General features: G+C 44.0%; 1 protein-coding gene across 2 annotated transcripts in view; it reads left to right on the forward strand.

Moving 5' to 3' along the window:
• srd5a2b (steroid-5-alpha-reductase, alpha polypeptide 2b) overlaps positions 1 to 22,761 on the forward strand; it is a 98,021-nt gene that overhangs the window by 25,743 nt on the left and 49,517 nt on the right. The window contains exons 2-3 of one of the 2 annotated variants that reach the window (XM_071391323.1): positions 8,913 to 9,039; positions 9,164 to 9,476. In XM_071391323.1, the coding sequence (XP_071247424.1) occupies positions 9,193 to 9,476 (284 nt within the window). In that variant the 5' untranslated portion in view covers positions 8,913 to 9,039; positions 9,164 to 9,192. Of the gene's footprint in view, positions 1 to 8,836; positions 9,040 to 9,163; positions 9,477 to 22,761 lie in introns of both variants that reach the window. The other variant, XM_071391324.1, reaches the window with a different exon arrangement.

Raw genomic sequence — 22,761 nt, forward strand, 5'->3', positions numbered from 1 at the left:
AAGCTGGTAGAGTTAGAGAGAGACTGACCCCATTTAGAGAAGATGGTATATTTAGAGAGAGACTGACCCCATTTAGGGAGGCTGGTATGGCTAGAGAGAGGCTGACCCCATTTAGAGAAGCTGGTTGAGTTAAAGAGAGACTGACCCCGTTTAGAGAAGCTGGTATAGTAAGAGAGAGACAGACCCCATTTAGAGAAGATGGTTGAGTTGGAGAGACTGACCCCATTTAGAGATTATGGTAGAGTTAGAGACTGACCCCATTTAGAGAAGATGGTATAGTTAGAGAGAGACTGACCCCATTTAGAGAGTCTGGTATAGTTAGAGACTGACCCCATTTAAATAGTCTGGTATAGTTAGAGACTGACCCCATTTAGATAGTCTGGTATAGTTAGAGACTGACCCCATTTAGAGAAGCTGGCAGAGTTAGAGAGAGACTGACCCCATTTAGAGAGGCTTTTAGAGTTAGAGAGAGCCTGACCCCATTTAGAGATGATGGTATAGTTAGAGAGAGACTGACCCCATTTAGATAGTCTGGTATAGTTATAGAGAGACTGACCCCATTTAGAGAGTCTGGTATAGTTAGAGAGAGACTGATCCCATTTAGAGAAGGTTGTATAGTTAGAGACTGACCCCATTTAGAGAAGATGGTAGCGTTAGAGACTGATCCAATTTAGAGAAGATGGTATAGTTAGAGAGAGACTGACCCCATTTAGATAGTATGGTATAGTGAGAGAGAGACTGACACCATTTAGAGAGGCTTTTAGAGTTATAGAGAGACTGACCCATTTAGAGAAGCTGGTAGAGTTAGAGAGAGACTGACCCCATTTAGAGAAGATGGTAGAGTTAGAGAGAGACTGATCCCATTTAGAGAAGATGGTATATTTAGAGAGAGACTGACCCCATTTAGAGAAGCTAGTATATTTAGAGAGAGACTGACCCCATTTAGAGAAGCTGGTGGAGTTACAGAGAGACTGACCCCATTTAGAGAAGCTGGTATAGTTAGAGAGAGGCTGACCCCATTTAGAGAAGATTGTATATTTAGAGAGAGACTGACCCCATTTAGAGAAGCTAGAATATTTAGAGAGAGACTGACCCCATTTAGAGAAGCTGGTATATCTATAGAGAGACTTACTTCATTTCACAAAGCTGGTAGAGTTAGAGAGAGACTGATCCCATTTAGAGAAGATGGTATATTTAGAGAGAGACTGACCCCATTTAGGTAGGCTGGTATGGCTAGAGAGAGGCTGACCCCATTTAGAGAAGATGGTAGAGTTAGAGAGAGACTGACCCCATTTAGAGAAGCTGGTATATTTAGAGAGAGACTGACCCCATTTAGAGAAGATGGTATATTTAGAGAGAGACTGATCCCATTTAGAGAAGCTGGTAGAGTTAGAGAGAGACTGACCCCATTTAGAGAAGATGGTAGAGTTAGAGAGAGACTGACCCCATTTAGAGAAGATGGTAGAGTTAGAGAGAGACTGATCCCATTTAGAGAAGATGGTATATTTAGAGAGAGACTGACCCCATTTAGGGAGGCTGGTATGGCTAGAGAGAGGCTGACCCCATTTAGAGAAGCTGGTTGAGTTAAAGAGAGACTGACCCCGTTTAGAGAAGCTGGTATAGTAAGAGAGAGACAGACCCCATTTAGAGAAGATGGTTGAGTTGGAGAGACTGACCCCATTTAGAGATTATGGTAGAGTTAGAGACTGACCCCATTTAGAGAGTCTGGTATAGTTAGAGACTGACCCCATTTAGATAGTCTGGTATAGTTAGAGACTGACCCCATTTAGATAGTCTGGTATAGTTAGAGACTGACCCCATTTAGAGAAGCTGGCAGAGTTAGAGAGAGACTGACCCCATTTAGAGAGGCTTTTAGAGTTAGAGAGAGCCTGACCCCATTTAGATAGTATGGTATAGTGAGAGAGAGACTGACACCATTTAGAGAGGCTTTTAGAGTTATAGAGAGACTGACCCATTTAGAGAAGATGGTATAGTTAGAGAGAGACTGACCCCATTTAGATAGTATGGTATAGTGAGAGAGAGACTGACACCATTTAGAGAGGCTTTTAGAGTTATAGAGAGACTGACCCATTTAGAGAAGCTGGTAGAGTTAGAGAGAGACTGACCCCATTTAGAGAAGATGGTAGAGTTAGAGAGAGACTGATCCCATTTAGAGAAGATGGTATATTTTGAGAGAGACTGACCCCATTTAGGGAGGCTGGTATGGCTAGAGAGAGGCTGACCCCATTTAGAGAAGATGGTAGAGTTAGAGAGAGACTGACCCCATTTAGAGAAGCTGGTAGAGTTAGAGAGAGACTGACCCCATTTAGAGAAGATGGTAGAGTTAGAGAGAGACTGATCCCATTTAGAGAAGATGGTATATTTAGAGAGAGACTGACCCCATTTTGGGAAGGCTGGTATGGCTAGAGAGAGGCTGACCCCATTTAGAGAAGCTGGTTGAGTTAAAGAGAGACTGATCCCATTTAGAGAAGATGGTAGAGTTAGAGAGAGACTGACCCCATTTAGAGAAGCTGGTAGAGTTAGAGAGAGACTGACCCCATTTAGAGAGTCTGGTATAGTTAGAGAGAGACTGACCCCATTTAGAGAGTCTGGTATAGTTAGAGAGAGACTGACCCCATTTAGATAGTCTGGTATAGTTAGAGACTGACCCCATTTAGAGAAGCTGGTATATCTATAGAGAGACTGACCTCATTTCACAAAGCTGGTAGAGTTAGAGAGAGACTGACCCCATTTAGAGAAGATGGTATATTTAGAGAGAGACTGACCCCATTTAGGGAGGCTGGTATGGCTAGAGAGAGACTGACCCCATTTAGAGAAGCTGGTAGAGTTAGAGAGAGACTGACCCCATTTAGAGAAGCTAGTATATTTAGAGAGAGACTGACCCCATTTAGAGAAGCTAGAATATTTAGAGAGAGACTGACCCCATTTAGAAAAGCTGGTATAGTTAGAGAGAGACTGACCCCATTTAGAGAAGCTAGTATATTTAGAGAGAGACTGACCCCATTTAGAGAAGCTAGTATATTTAGAGAGAGACTGACCCCATTTAGAAAAGCTGGTATAGTTAGAGAGAGACTGACCCCATTTAGAGAAGCTAGTATAGTTAGAGAGAGACTGACCCCGTTTAGAGAAGCTAGTATATTTAGAGAGAGACTGACCCCGTTTAGAGAAGATGGTATGGTTAGAGAGAGGCTGATCCCATTTAGAGAATATGGTATATTTAGAGAGAGACTGACCCCATTTAGGGAGGCTGGTATGGCTAGAGAGAGGCTGACCCCATTTAGAGAAGATGGTAGAGTTAGAGAGAGACTGATCCCATTTAGAGAAGATGGTATATTTAGAGAGAGACTGACCCCATTTAGGGAGGCTGGTATGGCTAGAGAGAGGCTGACCCCATTTAGAGAAGATGGTAGAGTTAGAGAGAGACTGACCCCATTTAGAGAAGCTGCTATATTTAGAGAGAGACTGACCCCATTTAGAGAAGATGGTAGAGTTAGAGAGAGACTGATCCCATTTAGAGAAGCTGGTAGAGTTAGAGAGAGACTGACCCCATTTAGAGAAGATGGTAGAGTTAGAGAGAGACTGACCCCATTTAGAGAAGATGGTATATTTAGAGAGAGACTGACCCCATTTAGGGAGGCTGGTATGGCTAGAGAGGTTGACCCCATTTAGAGAAGCTGGTTGAGTTAAAGAGAGACTGACCCCGTTTAGAGAAGCTGGTATAGTAAGAGAGAGACAGACCCCATTTAGAGAAGATGGTAGAGTTAGAGACTGACCCCATTTAGAGAAGATGGTATAGTTAGAGAGAGACTGACCCCATTTAGATAGTCTGGTATAGTTAGAGACTGACCCCATTTAGATAGTCTGGTATAGTTAGAGACTGACCCCATTTAGAGAAGCTGGCAGAGTTAGAGAGAGACTGACCCCATTTAGAGAGGCTTTTAGAGTTAGAGAGAGCCTGACCCCATTTAGAGATGATGGTATAGTTAGAGAGAGACTGACCCCATTTAGATAGTCTGGTATAGTTATAGAGAGACTGACCCCATTTAGAGAGTCTGGTATAGTTAGAGAGAGACTGATCCCATTTAGAGAAGGTTGTATAGTTAGAGACTGACCCCATTTAGAGAAGATGGTAGCGTTAGAGACTGATCCAATTTAGAGAAGATGGTATAGTTAGAGAGAGACTGACCCCATTTAGATAGTATGGTATAGTGAGAGAGAGACTGACACCATTTAGAGAGGCTTTTAGAGTTATAGAGAGACTGACCCATTTAGGGAGGCTGGTATGGCTAGAGAGAGGCTGACCCCATTTAGAGAAGCTGGTAGAGTTAGAGAGAGACTGACCCCATTTAGGGAGGCTGGTATGGCTAGAGAGAGGCTGACCCCATTTAGAGAAGCTGGTAGAGTTAGAGAGAGACTGACCCCATTTAGAGAGGCTGGTATGGTTAGAGAGAGACTGACCCCATTTAGAGAAGCTGGTAGAGTTAGAGAGAGACTGACCCCATTTAGGGAGGCTGGTATGGTTAGAGAGAGACTGACCCCATTTAGAGAAGCTGGTAGAGTTAGAGAGAGACTGACCCCATTTAGGGAGGCTGGTATGGTTAGAGAGAGACTGACCCCATTTAGAGAAGCTGGTAGAGTTAGAGAGAGACTGACCCCATTTAGGGAGGCTGGTATGGTTAGAGAGAGACTGACCCCATTTAGAGAAGATGGTGTTACGCACGCCTCTGTGAAGAGGGAACGCTCTGCTGCAACTCAACTCCCCTTGAAGTGAAATAGGCATGGGACTGTAGGTGCGAGTAAGGATGACACAAAAGCAGAACTGACCGTTTACTAGGACTTTATTCCTTTACACGGTAATATGGGTTAACGGGTCTGGACGGAACCAAAGCAAAGAAAGTAAATATCAAAGCTCCCCCTCTCCTATCTACCCTGCCTACCCACTACTTACCCATCTTAGCACCACCTGGTGCCCTAACCAAAATACAGGGGGTGGTCCACCCAGGTCTTACCTAGTGTGCCTAGACATTGAATATACTACGGGTATATGTATGCCCACGGGCCTCTTGCCTAAGCACTCCCAAAGTGCCTTCCCCTTCCCCCCTGGGAACAAATGAAACAGAATATCACACAATACTCAAACAAACTAATACACAAAGGACATCAAATAAGCTCTAGCTGAGCAACAATCTGACACGGAACATATCAACTGCTCCCAGCAACAACTAATACAGTACATACCAACGCTTTCTGATAAACAACCAACACTATATCACAATCAAATTCTCCAGCAATGATCTCAACCTGCCTATGATCTCTTCCTGCCTGTGATCTCTTCCTGCCTGTGATCTCTTCCTGCCTGTGATCTCTTCCTGCCTGTGATCTCTTCCTGCCTGTGATCTCTTCCTGCCTGTGATCTCTTCCTGCCTGTGATCTCTTCCTGCCTGTGATCTCTCTCTCCAATCATCTCCGCCCTGAACAACAGAAGACTGGCTTTTATAGCTTCAGAAGGCATTGTTAATTGGAGACAGCTGCGTCTTGACGAGGGGGCGGGGTCAGCTCTCCAATTATCAATTGGGGCCTACCAATCAGCTGCTTGGGGAGAATTTCAGGAAGCCATCTCCTGAAACACACATACTCAAATACAAACTACAACACAGAAACTGGGGAACGTAACAGATGGTATATTTAGAGAGAGACTGACCCCATTTAGGGAGGCTGGTATGGCTAGAGAGAGACTGACCCCATTTAGGGAGGCTGGTATGGCTAGAGAGAGACTGATCCCATTTAGAGAAGATGGTAGAGTTAGAGACTGACCCCATTTAGAGAAGTTGGTATAGTTAGAGAGAGACTGACCCCATTTAGATGGTATAGTTAGAGAGAGACTGACCCCATTTAGACAGTCTGGTATAGTTAGAGAGAGACTGACCCCATTTAGAGAAGATGGTAGAGTTAGAGAGAGACTGACCCCATTTAGAGAAGATGGTAGAGTTAGAGAGAGACTGACCCCATTTAGAGAAGATGGTAGAGTTAGAGAGAGACTGACCCCATTTAGAGAAGATGGTAGAGTTAGAGAGAGACTGACCCCATTTAGAGAAGATGGTATAGTTAGAGAGAGACTGACCCCATTTAGAGAAGATGGTATAGTTAGAGAGAGACTGACCCCATTTAGGGAGACTGGTATGGCTAGAGAGAGACTGACCCCATTTAGAGAAGATGGCAGAGTTAGAGAGAGACTGACCCCATTTAGAGAAGATGGTAGAGTTAGAGAGAGACTGACCCCATTTAGAGAAGATGGCAGAGTTAGAGAGAGACTGACCCCATTTAGAGAAGATGGCAGAGTTAGAGAGAGACTGACCCCATTTAGAGAAGATGGCAGAGTTAGAGAGAGACTGACCCCATTTAGAGAAGATGGCAGAGTTAGAGAGAGACTGACCCCATTTAGAGAAGATGGCAGAGTTAGAGAGACTGACCCCATTTAGAGAATGCCGAGTTCAATCCTTTTCGGTACCGCAGAACGTTTTAGGAGGGCGCTCTCCTGTGTTTGTGAGGCAGAGGTCCCGGGATCTAGTCTTACTGTGAGCTGGAGAGGGAGGGAGTGGAATGGCTAAGCAAGCACTGTGATGTCAGCTACATTAACACTGTTTTCACGACATACATAAAGCTTTCTGTCCCAGTCAATATGGAACTCCATTGGGGAAGGATCATTTCGTTTTATTAGGGGCTCTGTACGACAATCACTCTGGTCGAGTCCCAAATGGCACCCTACTCACTCTGAGTGAGTCCCAAATGGCACCCTATTCACTCTGTGTAAGTCCCAAATGGCCCCCTACTCACTCTTGGTGAGTCCCAAATGGCACCCTATTCACTCTGTGTGAGTCCCAAATGGCCCCCTACTCACTCTTGGTGAGTCCCAAATGGCACCCTATTCACTCTGTGAGTCCCAAATGGCACCCTACTCACTCTTGGTGAGTCCCAAATGGCACCCTATTCACTCTTGTGAGTCCCAAATGGCACCCTACTCACTCTTGGTGAGTCCCAAATGGCACCCTATTCACTCTTGTGAGTCCCAAATGGCCCCCTACTCCCAAAAACGAATGTAGAACGTGCAGACTGCCCCTTTAATAAAGCTACACTTTCACATTGTTTTATATTATATACTCATAACTGATCTATACACTACCAAAAGTTTTAGAACACCTACTCATTCAAGGGTTTTTCGTTATTTTTTACTATGTTTTACATTGTAGAATAATAGTGAAGACATCAAAACTATGAAAGAACACATATGGAATCATGTAGTAACCAAAAATTGTTAACAAATCAAAATATATTTCATATTTGAGGTTCTTCAAATAGCCATCCTTTGCCTTGATGACAGCTTTGCACTCTCTTGGCATTCTCTCAACCAGCTTCACCTGGAATGCTTTTCCAACTGTCTTGAAAGAGTTCCCACATATGCTGAGCACTTGTTGGCTGCTTTTCCTTCACTCTGCGGTCCGACTCATCCCAAACCATCTCAATTTGTTTGAGGTCGGGGGATTGTGGAGGCCAGGTCATCTGATGCAGCACTCCATCACTCTCCTTCTTGGTAAAATAGCCCTTACACAGCCTGGAGGTGTGTTGAGTTATTGTCCTGTTGATAAACAAATTATAGTCCCACTAAGCCAAAACCAGATGGGATGGCATATCGCTGCAGAATGCTGTGGTAGCCATGCTGGTTAAGTGTGCCTTGCATTCTAAATAAATCACAGACAGTGTCACCAGTAAAGTTCCCCCACACCATAACACCTCGTCCTCCATGCTTTACGGTGGGAAATACACATGCAGAGATCATCCGTTCACCCACACCGCATCTCACAAAGACACCAAAAATCTCCAATTTGGACTCCAGACCAAAGGACAAATTTCCACCTAAAGTCCATTGTTTGTGTTTATTGCCCCAAGCAAGTCTCTTCTTATTATTGGTGTCCTTTAGTAGTGGTTTCTTTGCAGCAATTAGACCATGAAGGCCTGATTCACACAGTCTCCTCTGAACAGATGATGTTGAGATGCGTCTGTTACTTGAACTCTGTGAAGCATTTGTTTGGGCTGCAATTTCTGAGGTGCAGTTAACTCTAATGAACTTATCCTCTGCAGCAGAGGTAACTGGGTCTTCCTTTCCTGTGGCGGTCCTCATGAGAGCCAGCTATCTCATAGCGCTTGATGGTTTTTGCGACTGCACTTGAAGAAACTTTCAAAGTTTTACGGATTGACTGACCTTCATGTCTTAAAGTAATGATGGACTGTCATTTCTCTTTGCTTATTTGAGCTGTTCTTGTCATAATATGGACTTGGTCTTTTACCAAATAGGGCTATCGTCTGTATACCCCCTTACCTTGTTACAACACAACTGATTGGCTCAAACGCACTAAGAAGGAAAGAAATTCCACAAATGAACTTTTAACAAGGCACACCTGTTAATTGAAATGCATTCCAGGTGACTACCTCATGAAGCTGGTTGAGAGAATGCCAAGAGTGTGCAAAGCTGTCATCAAGGCAAAGGGTGGCTATTTGATGAATCTTAAGTATAAAATATATTTTTATTTGTTCAACACTTTTTTGGTTACTACATGATTCCATATGTGTTATTTCATAGTTTTGATGTCTTCACTATTACTCTACAATGTAGAAAATAGTAAAAAATAAAGAAAAACCCTTGAATGAGTAGGTGTGTCCAAGCTTTTGACTGATGCTGTATGACATCACTTCCCCCTCCCCAAATGAACACCCTTCACAGTGTCCTGCATACACCGTCTTCATTCTGATTCATGCCCAGTTACAGACAAGAACTCAACATGACATGAGTCAACAGACACAGAGGAAGGATCTGGAAGTATTGTGGTGTGTTTCAGTAAAGCAGAAAGAGGACTGGTGTGGTGCTGTTCCTCTGGGGAGGAGTTGGACTGGTTAACCCTGAGAGAGGGAGATAGATCTGCCTCACTGCCTGTGACCCTCGTTAACCCTGACACACGGAAGGAGGTGACGAACACACCGACACATCTGTGTTATTTTCCTGCTGTAAAAAAAGCCAGAAAAAATAATAATAAATAAATAAAAACATTTAACTTTTTTTTTTGTGTGCGAACCACTCGTCATTTTTAAGACCTTGTCGGCACTGAGACGACCCTGAGGATGCAGTGTTGGGACAACCTGATCAACACCCTGAGCTGTGTGCTATTCCTGGTGGGAGTGAGCCACCTGGTGCGTCTGACCCAGGCCCCCTACGGACGCTACCTGGACTTGGGGCTGTCCTCCTCCTCCTCCATGCCCAGGATGATGCCTGCTAGACTGGCCTGGTTCCTCCAGGAGCTCCCCTCTCTCCTGGTGCCCCTGATGATGATGATGATGACTACCACACCCAACCACACGGGGTCCAGCCTGCTACTGGGGACCTTTTGTCTGCACTACTTCCAGAGGTACCGTACTGCCAGCCCTGGAGAGAGAGAGAGAGAGAGAGAGAGAGAGAGAGAGAGAGAGAGAGAGAGAGAGAGAGAGAGAGAGAGAGAGAGAGAGAGAGAGAGAGAGAGAGAGAGAGAGAGAGAGAGAGAGAGAGAGAGAGAGAGAGAGAGAGAGAGAGAGAGAGAGAGAGAGAGAGAGAGAGAGAGAGAGAGAGAGAGAGAGAGAGAGAGAGAGAGAGAGAGAGAGAGAGAGAGAGAGAGAGAGAGAGAGAGAGAGAGAGAGAGAGAGAGAGAGAGAGAGAGAGAGAGAGAGAGAGAGAGAGAGAGAGAGAGAGAGAGAGAGAGAGAGAGAGAGAGAGAGAGAGAGAGAGAGAGAGAGAGAGAGAGAGAGAGAGAGAGAGAGAGAGAGAGAGAGAGAGAGAGAGAGAGAGAGAGAGAGAGAGAGAGAGAGAGAGAGAGAGAGAGAGAGAGAGAGAGAGAGAGAGAGAGAGAGAGAGAGAGAGAGAGAGAGAGAGAGAGAGAGAGAGAGAGAGAGAGAGAGAGAGAGAGAGGAGAGAGAGAGAGAGAGAGAGAGAGAGAGAGAGAGAGAGAGAGAGAGAGAGAGAGAGAGAGAGAGAGAGAGAGAGAGAGAGAGAGAGAGAGAGAGAGAGAGAGAGAGAGAGAGAGAGAGAGAGAGAGATAGAGAGAGGCAGACGTAGACAGACAGACAGACAGACAGACAGACAGACAGACAGACAGACAGACAGACAGACAGACAGACAGACAGACAGACAGACAGACAGACAGACAGACAGACAGACAGACAGACAGACAGACAGACAGACAGACAGACAGACAGACAGACAGACAGACAGACAGACAGACAGACAGACAGACGCAAATTAACCCTAACCCCCTAACTGCTTTTTGTTCTATGTTACTCTGTATGCTGCGTCTTGCTTGTCCTATGTTGCTCTGCGTGTGCTCACTGCTCAACGATTGTTTATATTGTAATTGTTTTTAAGAACCTGCCCAGGGACTGCAGTTGAAAATTAGCCGGCTGGCTAAAACCGGCACTTTTACTGAAACGTTGATTAATGTGCTCTGTCCCTGTAAAAATAAAATAAACTCTGACCCTAACCATTAACCCTAATGCCTAACCCTAACCCCTAGCCTAACCCCTAACTTTAAATTAAGACATCTGCTGACCCAGATGTCTTAGTACTGTCTGAGACCTGGCTTAAGAAATCTGTTCTAAATCATCGGCTTGGATGGTTCTAATGTTTATCAATGTGACCGACAAAGTAAGGGGGAAGTATAGCCATCTATATTAAAGACAGATATGTGGTTACTGAGGTCGTAATCTAAACCAAAACAGTTTGAGTTTTTAGCATTGAAGCTGCAATTATCGAAAGCTGTGAACTCAGATTTCCATCTGCAAAAGTAGAATCCCTGGATTCTCTGGCTGAACTGATGCGTTGGTTGGGGGGGGGGGAATGAAATGGGTCCTTATGGACGATTTTAAACTGGGATTGGTTATCTCCAAACTCCAAGGCCATAAGAGGACTGTGCAATATACTACATTTTACTCAAAAGTATAAATGCAAGTCACAAGACTCAATCCAAAAGACATCTCCAAGTCAACATTTATTGGTTTTATTCTAAGAAACAATCAAATCAATCCTGCATAAATACTCGGCCGTTGGTTTTTTCCCTGATGATTTAAGTGATCATTGTGTAGTTGCTTGAATTAGAGACACCAACATACCCAAAGTGCCCCGTCGGTTCATATTCAAATTTCGGGCAGTTCTGTGAGCAGGCATTCCTGCATGAACTCTATTTATGCAACTGGGATAGGATTGCACTTCTTACAGATATCGAAGAGGCACCATTAAATCCATGAATGCTAACACAAACTCCTTTGGTTTTCCACTGAAATTGACCTCAGATTCAATGGATGTGACTGACAAGAATAAACTGCTTGACATTTTTAATGAGGATTTTGCTAAAGCTGGGCATTTATTTGACAATGAACTCCTTATGCCCGTATTATGACAAGAGACAATTTGTTTTACAATCATGTTGATCCAGTTGAAACAACGGAATCACTACTAAAGAGACTGTAGTGGAGCAGGTTGAGAGCTTCAAGTTCCTTGGTGTCCACATCACCAACAAACTAACATGGTCCAAGCACATCAAGACAATCGTGAAGAGGGCACGACAAAACCTATCTCCCCCTCAGCAGACTGAAAAGATTTGGCATGGGTCCTAAGATCCTCAAAGGTTTTACAGCTGCACCATCGAGAGCATCCTAACGGGTTGCATCACTGCCTGGTACGACAACTGCTTGGCCTCTGACCGCAAGGCACTACAGAGGGTAGTGCGTACGGCCCAGGACATCACTGGGGCCAAGCTTCCTGCCATCCAGGACCTCTATACCAGGCGGTGTCAGAGGAAGGCCCTAAAAATTGTCAAAGACTCCAGCCACCCGAAACATAGACTGTTATCTCTGCTACCGCACGGCAAGCAGTACCGGAGCACCAAGGCTAGGCCCAAGAGGCTCCTAAAAAGCTTCTACCCCCCAAGCCATAAGGCTCCTGAACAGCTTATCAAATGGCGAACCAGACTATTGCCCCCCCCCCCCCCCCCCCCCCCCGAACGCTGCTACTGCTCTCTGTTATGATCTAGGCATAGTCACTTTAATAACTCTACATGTACATATTACCTCAATTACATCAACACCGGTTCCCTCACATATTGACATTGACTATGTACCGTAACACCCTGTATATAGCCTCCACATTGACTCTGTACTGGTACCCCCTGTATATAGCCTCCACATTGACTGTGTACCGTAATACCCTGTATATAGCCTCCACATTGACTCTGTACCGTAACACCCGGTATATAGTCTCCACATTGACTCTGTACCGATACCCCCTGTATATAGCATCCACGTTGACTCTGTACCGTAACACCCTGTATATAGCCTCCACATTGACTCTGTACCGGTACCCCCTGTATATAGCCTCCACATTGACTCTGTACCGGTACCCCCTGTATATAGCCTCCACATTGACTCTGTACCGGTACCCCCTGTATATAGCCTCCACATTGACTCTGTACCGGTACCTCCTGTATATAGCCTCCACATTGACTCTGTACCGGTACCTCCTGTATATAGCCTCCACATTGACTCTGTACCGGTACCCCCTGTATATAGCCTCCACATTGACTCTGTACCGGTACCCCCTGTATATAGCCTCCACATTGACTCTGTACCGGTACCTCCTGTATATAGCCTCCACATTGACTCTGTACTGGTACCTCCTGTATATAGCCTCCACATTGACTCTGTACCGGTACCCCCTGTATATAGCCTCCACATTGACTCTGTACCGGTACTTCCTGTATATAGCCTCCACATTGACTCTGTACCGGTACCTCCTGTATATAGCCTCCACATTGACTCTGTACCGGTACCCCCTGTATATAGCCTCCACATTGACTCTGACTGGTACCCCCTGTATATAGCCTCCACATTGACTCTGTACCGGTACCCCCTGTATATAGCCTCCACATTGACTTTGTACCGGTACCTCCTGTATATAGCCTCCACATTGACTCTGTACCGGTACCCCCTGTATATAGCCTCCACATTGACTCTGTACCGGTACCCCCTGTATATAGCCTCCACATTGACTCTGTACAGGTAGCCCCCGGGATATAGCCTCCACATTGATTCTGTACCGTAACACCCTGTATATAGCCTCCACATTGACCCTGTACCGTAACACCCTGTATATAGCCTCCACATTGACTCTGTACCGGTACCTCATGTATATAGCCTCCACATTGACTCTGTACCGGTACCCCCTGTATATAGCCTTCACGTTGACTCTGTACCGATACCCCCTGTATATAGCCTCCACATTGACTCTGTACCGGTACCTCCTGTATATAGCCTCCACATTGACTCTGTACCGGTACCTCCTGTATATAGCCTCCACATTGACTCTGTACCGGTACCCCCTGTATATAACCTCCACATTGACTCTGTACCGGTACCCCCTGTATATAACCTCCACATTGACTGTGTACCGTAATACCCTGTATATATGTTCAGACTCTCCCTAGTACTAACTGTGTTGTTCAGACTCTCCCTAGTACTAACTGTGTTGTTCAGACTCTCCCTAGCACTAACTGTGTTGTTCAGACTCTCCCTTGTACTAACTGTGTTGTTCAGACTCTCCCTAGCACTAACTGTGTTGTTCAGACTCTCCCTAGCACTAACTGTGTTGTTCAGACTCTCCCTAGTACTAACTGTGTTGTTCAGACTCTCCCTAGTACTAACTGTGTTGTTCAGACTCTCCCTAGCACTAACTGTGTTGTTCAGACTCTCCCTAGTACTAACTGTGTTGTTCAGACTCTCCCTAGTACTAACTGTGTTGTTCAGACTCTCCCTAGCACTAACTGTGTTGTTCAGACTCTCCCTAGTACTAACTGTGTTGTTCAGACTCTCCCTAGTACTAACTGTGTTGTTCAGACTCTCCCTAGTACTAACTGTGTTGTTCAGACTCTCCCTAGTACTAACTGTGTTGTTCAGACTCTCCCTAGCACTAACTGTGTTGTTCAGACTCTCCCTAGCACTAACTGTGTTGTTCAGACTCTCCCTAGTACTAACTGTGTTGTTCAGACTCTCCCTAGCACTAACTGTGTTGTTCAGACTCTCCCTAGTACTAACTGTGTTTTTAAGAACTATTTTAGCGTCTGCGTGGCCAGGCGCTAAAATAGAATTTGGTTCTATTTGTGATGCTCGACACGCTGCATGTCCTGCCTCTCAAATCTCCTCGTTGGTTTTTAGAAGCATATCACCCACGTGGGTGATTGAAAGATGAACTGACCTTCACACTCCACTCGGTTGTAGTAATGCAACGTAAAGTTGGTTGCCTTCCGCCGTATAAAAGTCCAAAGAAGAAAAAGAAGCCTGTAGGAAGAAGAAAGAGATGACGAGAAACTCATTCGGTTTACCGTTTTATCTGTGGATTAATTGTCGGAGTAGAGGACCTTGTGCATTTCAAGGAAAAATAACAACAACGTTTATATACCAGGTCAAATTAGCTAGCAACAGCTAGCTAGCTAGCTAGCTAAATTGCAATAAATGTTCAATGCTTTTTGACCTGTTCACAAATTAATATCATTGGTTCAGATTTTAAAAAATATATTTCAACCTTCGTCTTCTTCTACTATGAGGTTTAACGGCGGTTGGCATCTAATATGTTGCATTACCGCCACCTACTGTACTGGAGTACAACTCCCTTATACTTTGCTTGAAAAAAAAAAATGTAGTAATTAAATACCCTACCATCTAACACTACACTCACTAATTTCAAAATTATATAAAATTAAAATTTACAACACCCTACTCCACTAATGAAATGTATTTATTCCTACCTCATGGCCATCATCCTGAGACGACAGGACATCACCACTTAACACACCCTGTAACTCTTCTGACGTCAAGTCTCGCACACCCGAATACCTCTCTGCAGCTGCCACCACAACCTCTATTTCCTGTGACTTCCATTCCATCCCTACAGTACAGTTGATAACCATTTGATATAAATGCTAAAAATGTAATCTTACTGAAATGTATATCACTGTTTGGCCTATCCCTCTGTACTGGGTTATCTCTACTACTCTCACCACTCCTCCCCCTTAATTTAACCAACAATGCAGTTAAAATTGAGTTAATAAAATATTTACTAAATAAACTAAAGTAAAAAAATATTTAAAAAAGTGACAAGAAATGTACATAACAATAACGAGGCTATATACAGGGGGCAGTCAATGTGCAGGGGTACAGGTTAGTCGAGGTAATTTGTAAAGTGACTATGCATAGATAATAGACAGCGAGTAGCAGCAGTGTAAAAAAAAAGGGAGGGGGGGGGTCAATGTAAATAGTCCGGGGGGGGGGGGGGGGGCATCTGATGAATTGTTCAGCAGTTTTATGGCTTGGGGATAGAAGTTGTGTTAAGGAGACTGTAGCATAGCAACCAGAACAAGCTTTATAATGCTGCCAGGTTCAAATGGTGGGATTTAATTTGAAACTTGAATGTTGTTGTGTATGACTGGATAAATTCCTGCAAGTATAATGGATTAAAAGAAAGAGTTAGTGTCGTTAAATTAATGGCATGCACTGTGTAGTTTTAAATTATGGCACCACAGAAGTAGCCTGGTTCCAGATCTGTTTGACAGCACAAATAGACCTGGTACAAGGCTAAGTTTCATTCATGGTCAGCACAAACTGAATGTTGTTTCTGTTTTTGCTTGTGATTGGATTAAATCCACATAGTCATTTAAGGATTAAAGGACAGTTTAGTCACGTTAAAGCGATAACACGCACCACTACAGACAGAGACTGAAGAGACTTCAATAACATGTACCACTACAGAGACTGAAGAGACTTCAATAACATGTACCACTACAGACAGAGACTGAAGAGACTTCAATAACATGTACCACTACAGACAGACTGAAGAGACTTTAATAACATGTACCACTACAGACAGAGACTGAAGAGACTTCAATAACATGTACCACTACAGACAGAGACTGAAGAGACTTTAATAACATGTACCACTACAGAGACTGAAGAGACTTCAATAACACGCACCACTACAGACAGAGACTGAAGAGACTTCAATAACATGTACCACTACAGACAGAGACTGAAGAGACTTCAATAACATGTACCACTACAGAGACTGAAGAGACTTCAATAACATGTACCACTACAGACAGAGACTGAAGAGACTTCAATAACATGTACACCTACAGAGACTGAAGAGACTTCAATAACATGTACCACTACAGACAGAGACTGAAGACATTTCAATAACATGTACCACTACAGACAGAGACTGAAGAGACTTCAATAACATGTACCACTACAGAGACTGAAGAGACTTCAATAACATGTACCACTACAGACAGAGACTGAAGAGACTTCAATAACATGTACCACTACAGGCAGAGACTGAAGAGACTTCAATAACATGTACCACTACAGAGACTGAAGAGACTTCAATAACATGTACCACTACAGAGAGACAGAAGAGACTTCAATAACATGTACCACTACAGACAGAGACTGAAGAGACTTCAATAACATGTACCACTACAGACAGAGACTGAAGAGACTTCAATAACATGTACCACTACAATCAGAGACTGAAGAGACTTCAATAACATGTACCACTACAGAGACTGAAGAGACTTCAATAACATGTACCACTACAGAGAGACAGAAGAGACTTCAATAACATGTACCACTACAGAGACTGAAGAGACTTAAATAACATGTACCACTACAGACAGAGACTGAAGAGACTTCAATAACATGTACCACTACAGAGACTGAAGAGACTTTAATAACATGTATCACTACAGACAGAGACAGAAGAGACTTCAATAACATGTACCACTACAGACAGAGCCTGAAGAGACTGGATGGTTATGGAACCACAGAACTACTATAGCTTGGTCTCAGATCTGTTTGTGCTGTCTTGCCAACTACTATGGTCGTCGCCTTGCCAACTACTACGGTCGTCGTCTTGCCAACTACTACGGTCGTCGCCTTGCCAACTACTATGGTCGTCGCCTTGCCAACTACTATGGTCGTCGCCTTGCCAACTACTATGGTCGTCGTCTTGCCAACTACTACGGTCGTCGCCTTGCCAACTACTACGGTCGTCGCCTTGCCAACTACTACGGTCGTCGCCTTGCCAACTACTACGGTCGTCGCCTTGCCAACTACTACGGTCGTCGCCTTGCAAACTACTACGGTCGTCGCCTTGCCAACTACTACGGTCGTCGCCTTGCCAACTACTACGGTCGTCGCCTTGCCAACTACTACGGTCGTCGCCTTGCCAACTACTACGGTCGTCGCCTTGCAAACTACTACGGTCGTCGTCTTGCCAACTACTACGGTCGTCGTCTTGCCAACTACTACGGTCGTCGCCTTGCCAACTACTACGGTCGTCGCCTTGCCAACTACTACGGTCGTCGTCTTGCCAACTACTACGGTCGTCGCCTTGCCAACTACTACGGTCGTCGTCTTGCCAACTACTACGGTCGTCGCCTTGCCAACTACTACGGTCGTCGTCTTGCCAACTACTACGGTCGTCGCCTTGCCAACTACTACGGTCGTCGTCTTGCCAACTACTACGGTCGTCGCCTTGCCAACTACTACGGTCGTCGCCTTGCCAACTACTACGGTCGTCGCCTTGCCAACTACTACGGTCGTCGTCTTGCCAACTACTACGGTCGTCGCCTTGCCAACTACTACGGTCGTCGCCTTGCCAACTACTACGGTCGTCGCCTTGCAAACTACTACGGTCGTCGCCTTGCCAACTACTACGGTCGTCGCCTTGCCAACTACTACGGTCGTCGTCTTGCCAACTACTACGGTCGTCCTTAAAAACATAGGTGCTGGGCTATTAAAGAATACATGGTATAGAACAAGAAGGCCCGCACACTGTTTATGCTCCCAATTCACCACTAACAGTAAGGCCTGTTTATGCTCCCAATTCACCACTAACAGTAAGGCCTGTTTATGCTCCCAATTCACCACTAACAGTAAGGCCTGTTTATGCTCCCAATTCACCACTAACAGGAAGGCCTGTTTATGCTCCCAATTCACCACTAACAGTAAGGCCTGTTTATGCTCCCAATTCACCACTAACAGTAAGGCCTGTTTATGCTCCCAATTCACCACAAACAGTAAGGCCTGTTTATGCTCCCAATTCACCACTAACAGTAAGGCCTGTTTATGCTCCCAATTCACCACAAACAGTAAGGCCTGTTTATGCTCCCAATTCACCACTAACAGGAAGGCCTGTTTATGCTCCCAATTCACCACAAACAGTAAGGCCTGTTTAAGCTCCCAATTCACCACTAACAGTAAGGCCTGTTTATGCTCCCAATTCACCACTAACAGTAAGGCCTGTTTATGCTCCCAATTCACCACAAACAGTAAGGCCTGTTTAAGCTCCCAATTCACCACTAATAGTAAGGCCTGTTTATGCTCCCAATTCACCACTAACAGTAAGGCCTGTTTAAGCTCCCAATTCACCACTAACAGTAAGGCCTGTTTATGCTCCCAATTCACCACTAACAGTAAGGCCTGTTTATGCTCCCAATTCACCACAAACAGTAAGGCCTGTTTAAGCTCCCAATTCACCACAAACAGTAAGGCCTGTTTATGCTCCCAATTCACCACTAACAGGAAGGCCTGTTTATGCTCCCAATTCACCACTAACAGTAAGGCCTGTTTATGCTCCCAATTCACCACAAACAGTAAGGCCTGTTTATGCTCCCAATTCACCACTAACAGGAAGGCCTGTTTATGCTCCCAATTCACCACTAACAGGAAGGCCTGTTTATGCTCCCAATTCACCACAAACAGTAAGTCCTGTTTATGCTCCCAATTCACCACTAACAGTAAGGCCTGTTTATGCTCCCAATTCACCACAAACAGTAAGGCCTGTTTATGCTCCCAATTCACCACTAACAGTAAGGCCTGTTTATGCTCCCAATTCACCACTAACAGTAAGGCCTGTTTATGCTCCCAATTCACCACTAACAGTAAGGCCTGTTTATGCTCCCAATTCACCACAAACAGTAAGGCCTGTTTATGCTCCCAATTCACCACTAACAGTAAGGCCTGTTTATGCTCCCAATTCACCACAAACAGTAAGGCCTGTTTATGCTCCCAATTCACCACAAACAGTAAGGCCTGTTTATGCTCCCAATTCACCACAAACAGTAAGGCCTGTTTAAGCTCCCAATTCACCACTAACAGTAAGGCCTGTTTAGTCAGTATCAGGTGTGGCCACCAGCTGCATTAATTACTGCAGTGCATCTCCTCCTCATGGACTACACCAGATATTCCAGTTCTTGCTGTGAGATGTTACCCCACTCTTCCACCAAGGCACCTGCATGTTCCCGGACATTTCTGGGGTGAATGGCCCTAGCCCTCACCCTCCGATGCAACAGGTCTCAGACGTGCTCAATGGGATTGAGTTCCGGGCTCTTGTGTGATGTTCGGATGTACCGATCCTGTGCAGGTAACGACTGTTCCACAGGTGCATGTTCATGAATTGTTTAAGGTTCATTGAACAAGCATGGGAAACTGTGCTTCTTCTTAATAGGGGGGCGCTGTTTTCACTTTGGAAAAAATCGTGCCCAAATTAAACGGCCTCGTACTCTGTTCTAGATCATACAATATGCATATTATTATTACTATTGGATAGAAAACACTCTGACATTTCTAAACCTGTTTGAATTATATCTGTGAGTAAAACAGAACTCATTTGGCAGCAAACTCCCAGACAGGAAGTGAAAATTCTGAAAATGAGGCTCTGTGTCAGGGCCTGCCTATTCAACTGGCTTTTATTTATGGATCTGTATGCACTTCATACGCCTTCCACTAGATGTCAACAGGCAGTAGAAGGTTGAATGGGGTGTCTAGCTTGATGTGAGGCCGAATAAGAGCTTTTGGAGTGACAGGTTCACTCTTTTGTCAGTTTTCAACGGCGCGCCGGGGAACCTCACATTGTCTTCTGAAAAGCGTTCGGTATACACGACGAATTGCTCCGGCTCTGATTTTATTGGATACATATGAGAAGAACATCATAAAGTAGGATTTTCAACCGTGTTTGACCAGTTTATTCAACGTTTATTGGGAATTTTGGAATTTTTCGTTCCAGGCGCCAAGAGTTGATGGGCATGTTCGCGCCACAATGCTAGCCAAAGTTGCTAATTCGACAGAAGAAATGGACATTCTAAAACCAAACAATGATTTATTCTGGAACTAGGACTCCTTGCACAACATTCTGATGGAAGATCAACAAAGGTAAGAGAATATTTATGATGTTATTTCGTATTTTTGTGGTAAATGTTGGCTCCAACAAGGCGGAGAATATGTGAGCGCTGTCTCACAATACTGCATGCTGTATGTTGTACTAAAGGTATTTTTTTTTATCTAACACAGCGGTTGCATTAAGAACCAGTGTATCTTTCATTTGCTGTACAACATGTATTTTTTAGTAAAGTTTATGATGAGTTCTTTGGTTAGATTAGGTGACTGTCCAAAATATCTCCGGACATTTTGGCGTATTGTGGCTACGTATTCACAATGTAAAACCAGGATTTGTACCTCTAAATATGCACATTTAAGAACAAAACATAAATGTATTGTATAACATGATGTTATAAGACTGTCATCTGATGAAGTTGTCCAAAGGTTAGTGATTCATTTTATCTCTATTTCTGGGTTTTGTGAAAGCTATTTTGGCGGTGAATAAATGGCGTTGTGTGTTTGGCTATTGTGGTGAGCTAATAGAAATATATATTGTGTTTTCGCTGTAAAACACTTATAAAATCGGAAATATTGGCTGGATTCACAAGATGTTTATCTTTCATTTGCTGTACACCATGTAGTTTTCATAAATGTTTTATGATGAGTATTTATGTATTTCACGTTGCTCTCTGTAATTATTCTGGCTGCTTTGGTGCTATTTGTGATGGTGGTTGCAATGTAAAACTATGATTTATACCTCAAGTATGCACATTTTCGAACAAAACATAAATGTATTGTATAACATGATGTTATAAGACTGTCATCTGATGAAGTTGTTCAAGGTTAGTGATTAATTGTATCTCTATTTGTGGGTTTTGTGAAAGCTACCTATGCGGTGGAAACATGGTGAAAACATGGCGTTGTGTGTTTGGCTATTGTGGTGAGCTAATATAAATACATATTGTGTTTTCGCTGTAAAACATTTTAAAAATCGGAAATGATGGCTGGATTCACAAGATGTTTATCTTTCATTTGCTGTATTGGACTTGTGATTTCATGAAATTATATTATATGATATCCCTGTCCCGTTAGGCTAGGCTATGCTAGTCAGCTTTTTTGATGAGGAGGATATTTTTATAACATGCTGACCAAACCGGACACGCGCGAGCGCACGCCATCGAGCGCACATTGATTTTGTTCACCCACACCACAAGCGATCAGGACACGCAGGTTGAAATATCGAGGGTTGGGGGAGAGAGACAAGGAGAGGGAGGAGGGCAGACGCCTCGGAGGAAAATGGAGTCCCGAGAGAAATCAAGAACAAGATGGTTGGCAGGAGGAGTGCAGTATTATCATAAGGAGACGAATACTTGGAAAACAGAGGAGGAATGGGGGGGAAAGAGAGGGAGAGGAGGTCTAAGATAGAGAGAGGGAAGAAGAGGGTGAGCTTGAGTCAGATAAAATTGGTGGACAAAAGGGAGATGGTTTGTTAAAGAAGAACGGTAGAAAATGTAAGCAGAGGGAGCTGAAGACAGGAGGAGAAATGGAAGTGAATGAGGGTGAAGTATCGGAGGTGGTAGGTGTGGTGAAGATATAGGAGACCGAGGTATGCACCGAGGATCAGGAAAAAGATGAGTCTGTGACAGTAGGAGTGAAGTTTATGGAAAAAGTGGACACTTGCCTTTTGGCTGATCCATTTATGGTTTCACAGTGGGTGAAACACACTCAGTTCAATTACACTGAGCGTTCACATCCCCAAATATACTAATTTCACCTCACATGACCATTGCGGACAAATCAAATCAAATTTATTTGTCACATACACATGGTTAGCAGATGTTAATGCGAGTGTAGCGAAATGCTTGTGCTTCTAGTTCCGACAATGCAGTAATAACCAACAAGTAATCTAACCTAACAATTCCACAACTACTACCTTATACACACAAGTGTAAAGGGATAAAGAATATGTACATAAAGATATATGAATGAGTGATGGTACAGAACGGCATAGGCAAGATGCAGTAGATGGTATAGTGTACAGTCTATACATATGAGATGAGTAATGTAGGGTATATAAACATAAAGTGGCATAGTTTAAAGTGGCTAGTGATACATGTATTACATAAAGATGGCAAGATGCAGTAGATGATATAGAGTACAGTATATACATATACATATGAGATGAGTAATGTAGGGTATGTAAACATTATATTAAGTGGCATTGTTTAAAGTGGCTAGTGATACATTTTTACATAATTTCCATCAATTCCCATTATTAAAGTGGCTGGAGTTGAGTCAGTATGTTGGCAGCGGCCACTAAATGTTAGTGGTGGCTGTTTAACAGTCTGATGGCCTTGAGATAGAAGTTGTTTTTCAGTCTCTCGGTCCCTGCTTTGATGCACCTGTACTGATCTCGCCTTCTGGATGATAGCGGGGTGAACAGGCAGTGGCTCGGGTGGT

The sequence above is a fragment of the Salvelinus alpinus genome, chromosome 3 (assembly GCF_045679555.1).
Source record: "Salvelinus alpinus chromosome 3, SLU_Salpinus.1, whole genome shotgun sequence".
Lineage (NCBI taxonomy): Eukaryota > Metazoa > Chordata > Actinopteri > Salmoniformes > Salmonidae > Salvelinus > Salvelinus alpinus.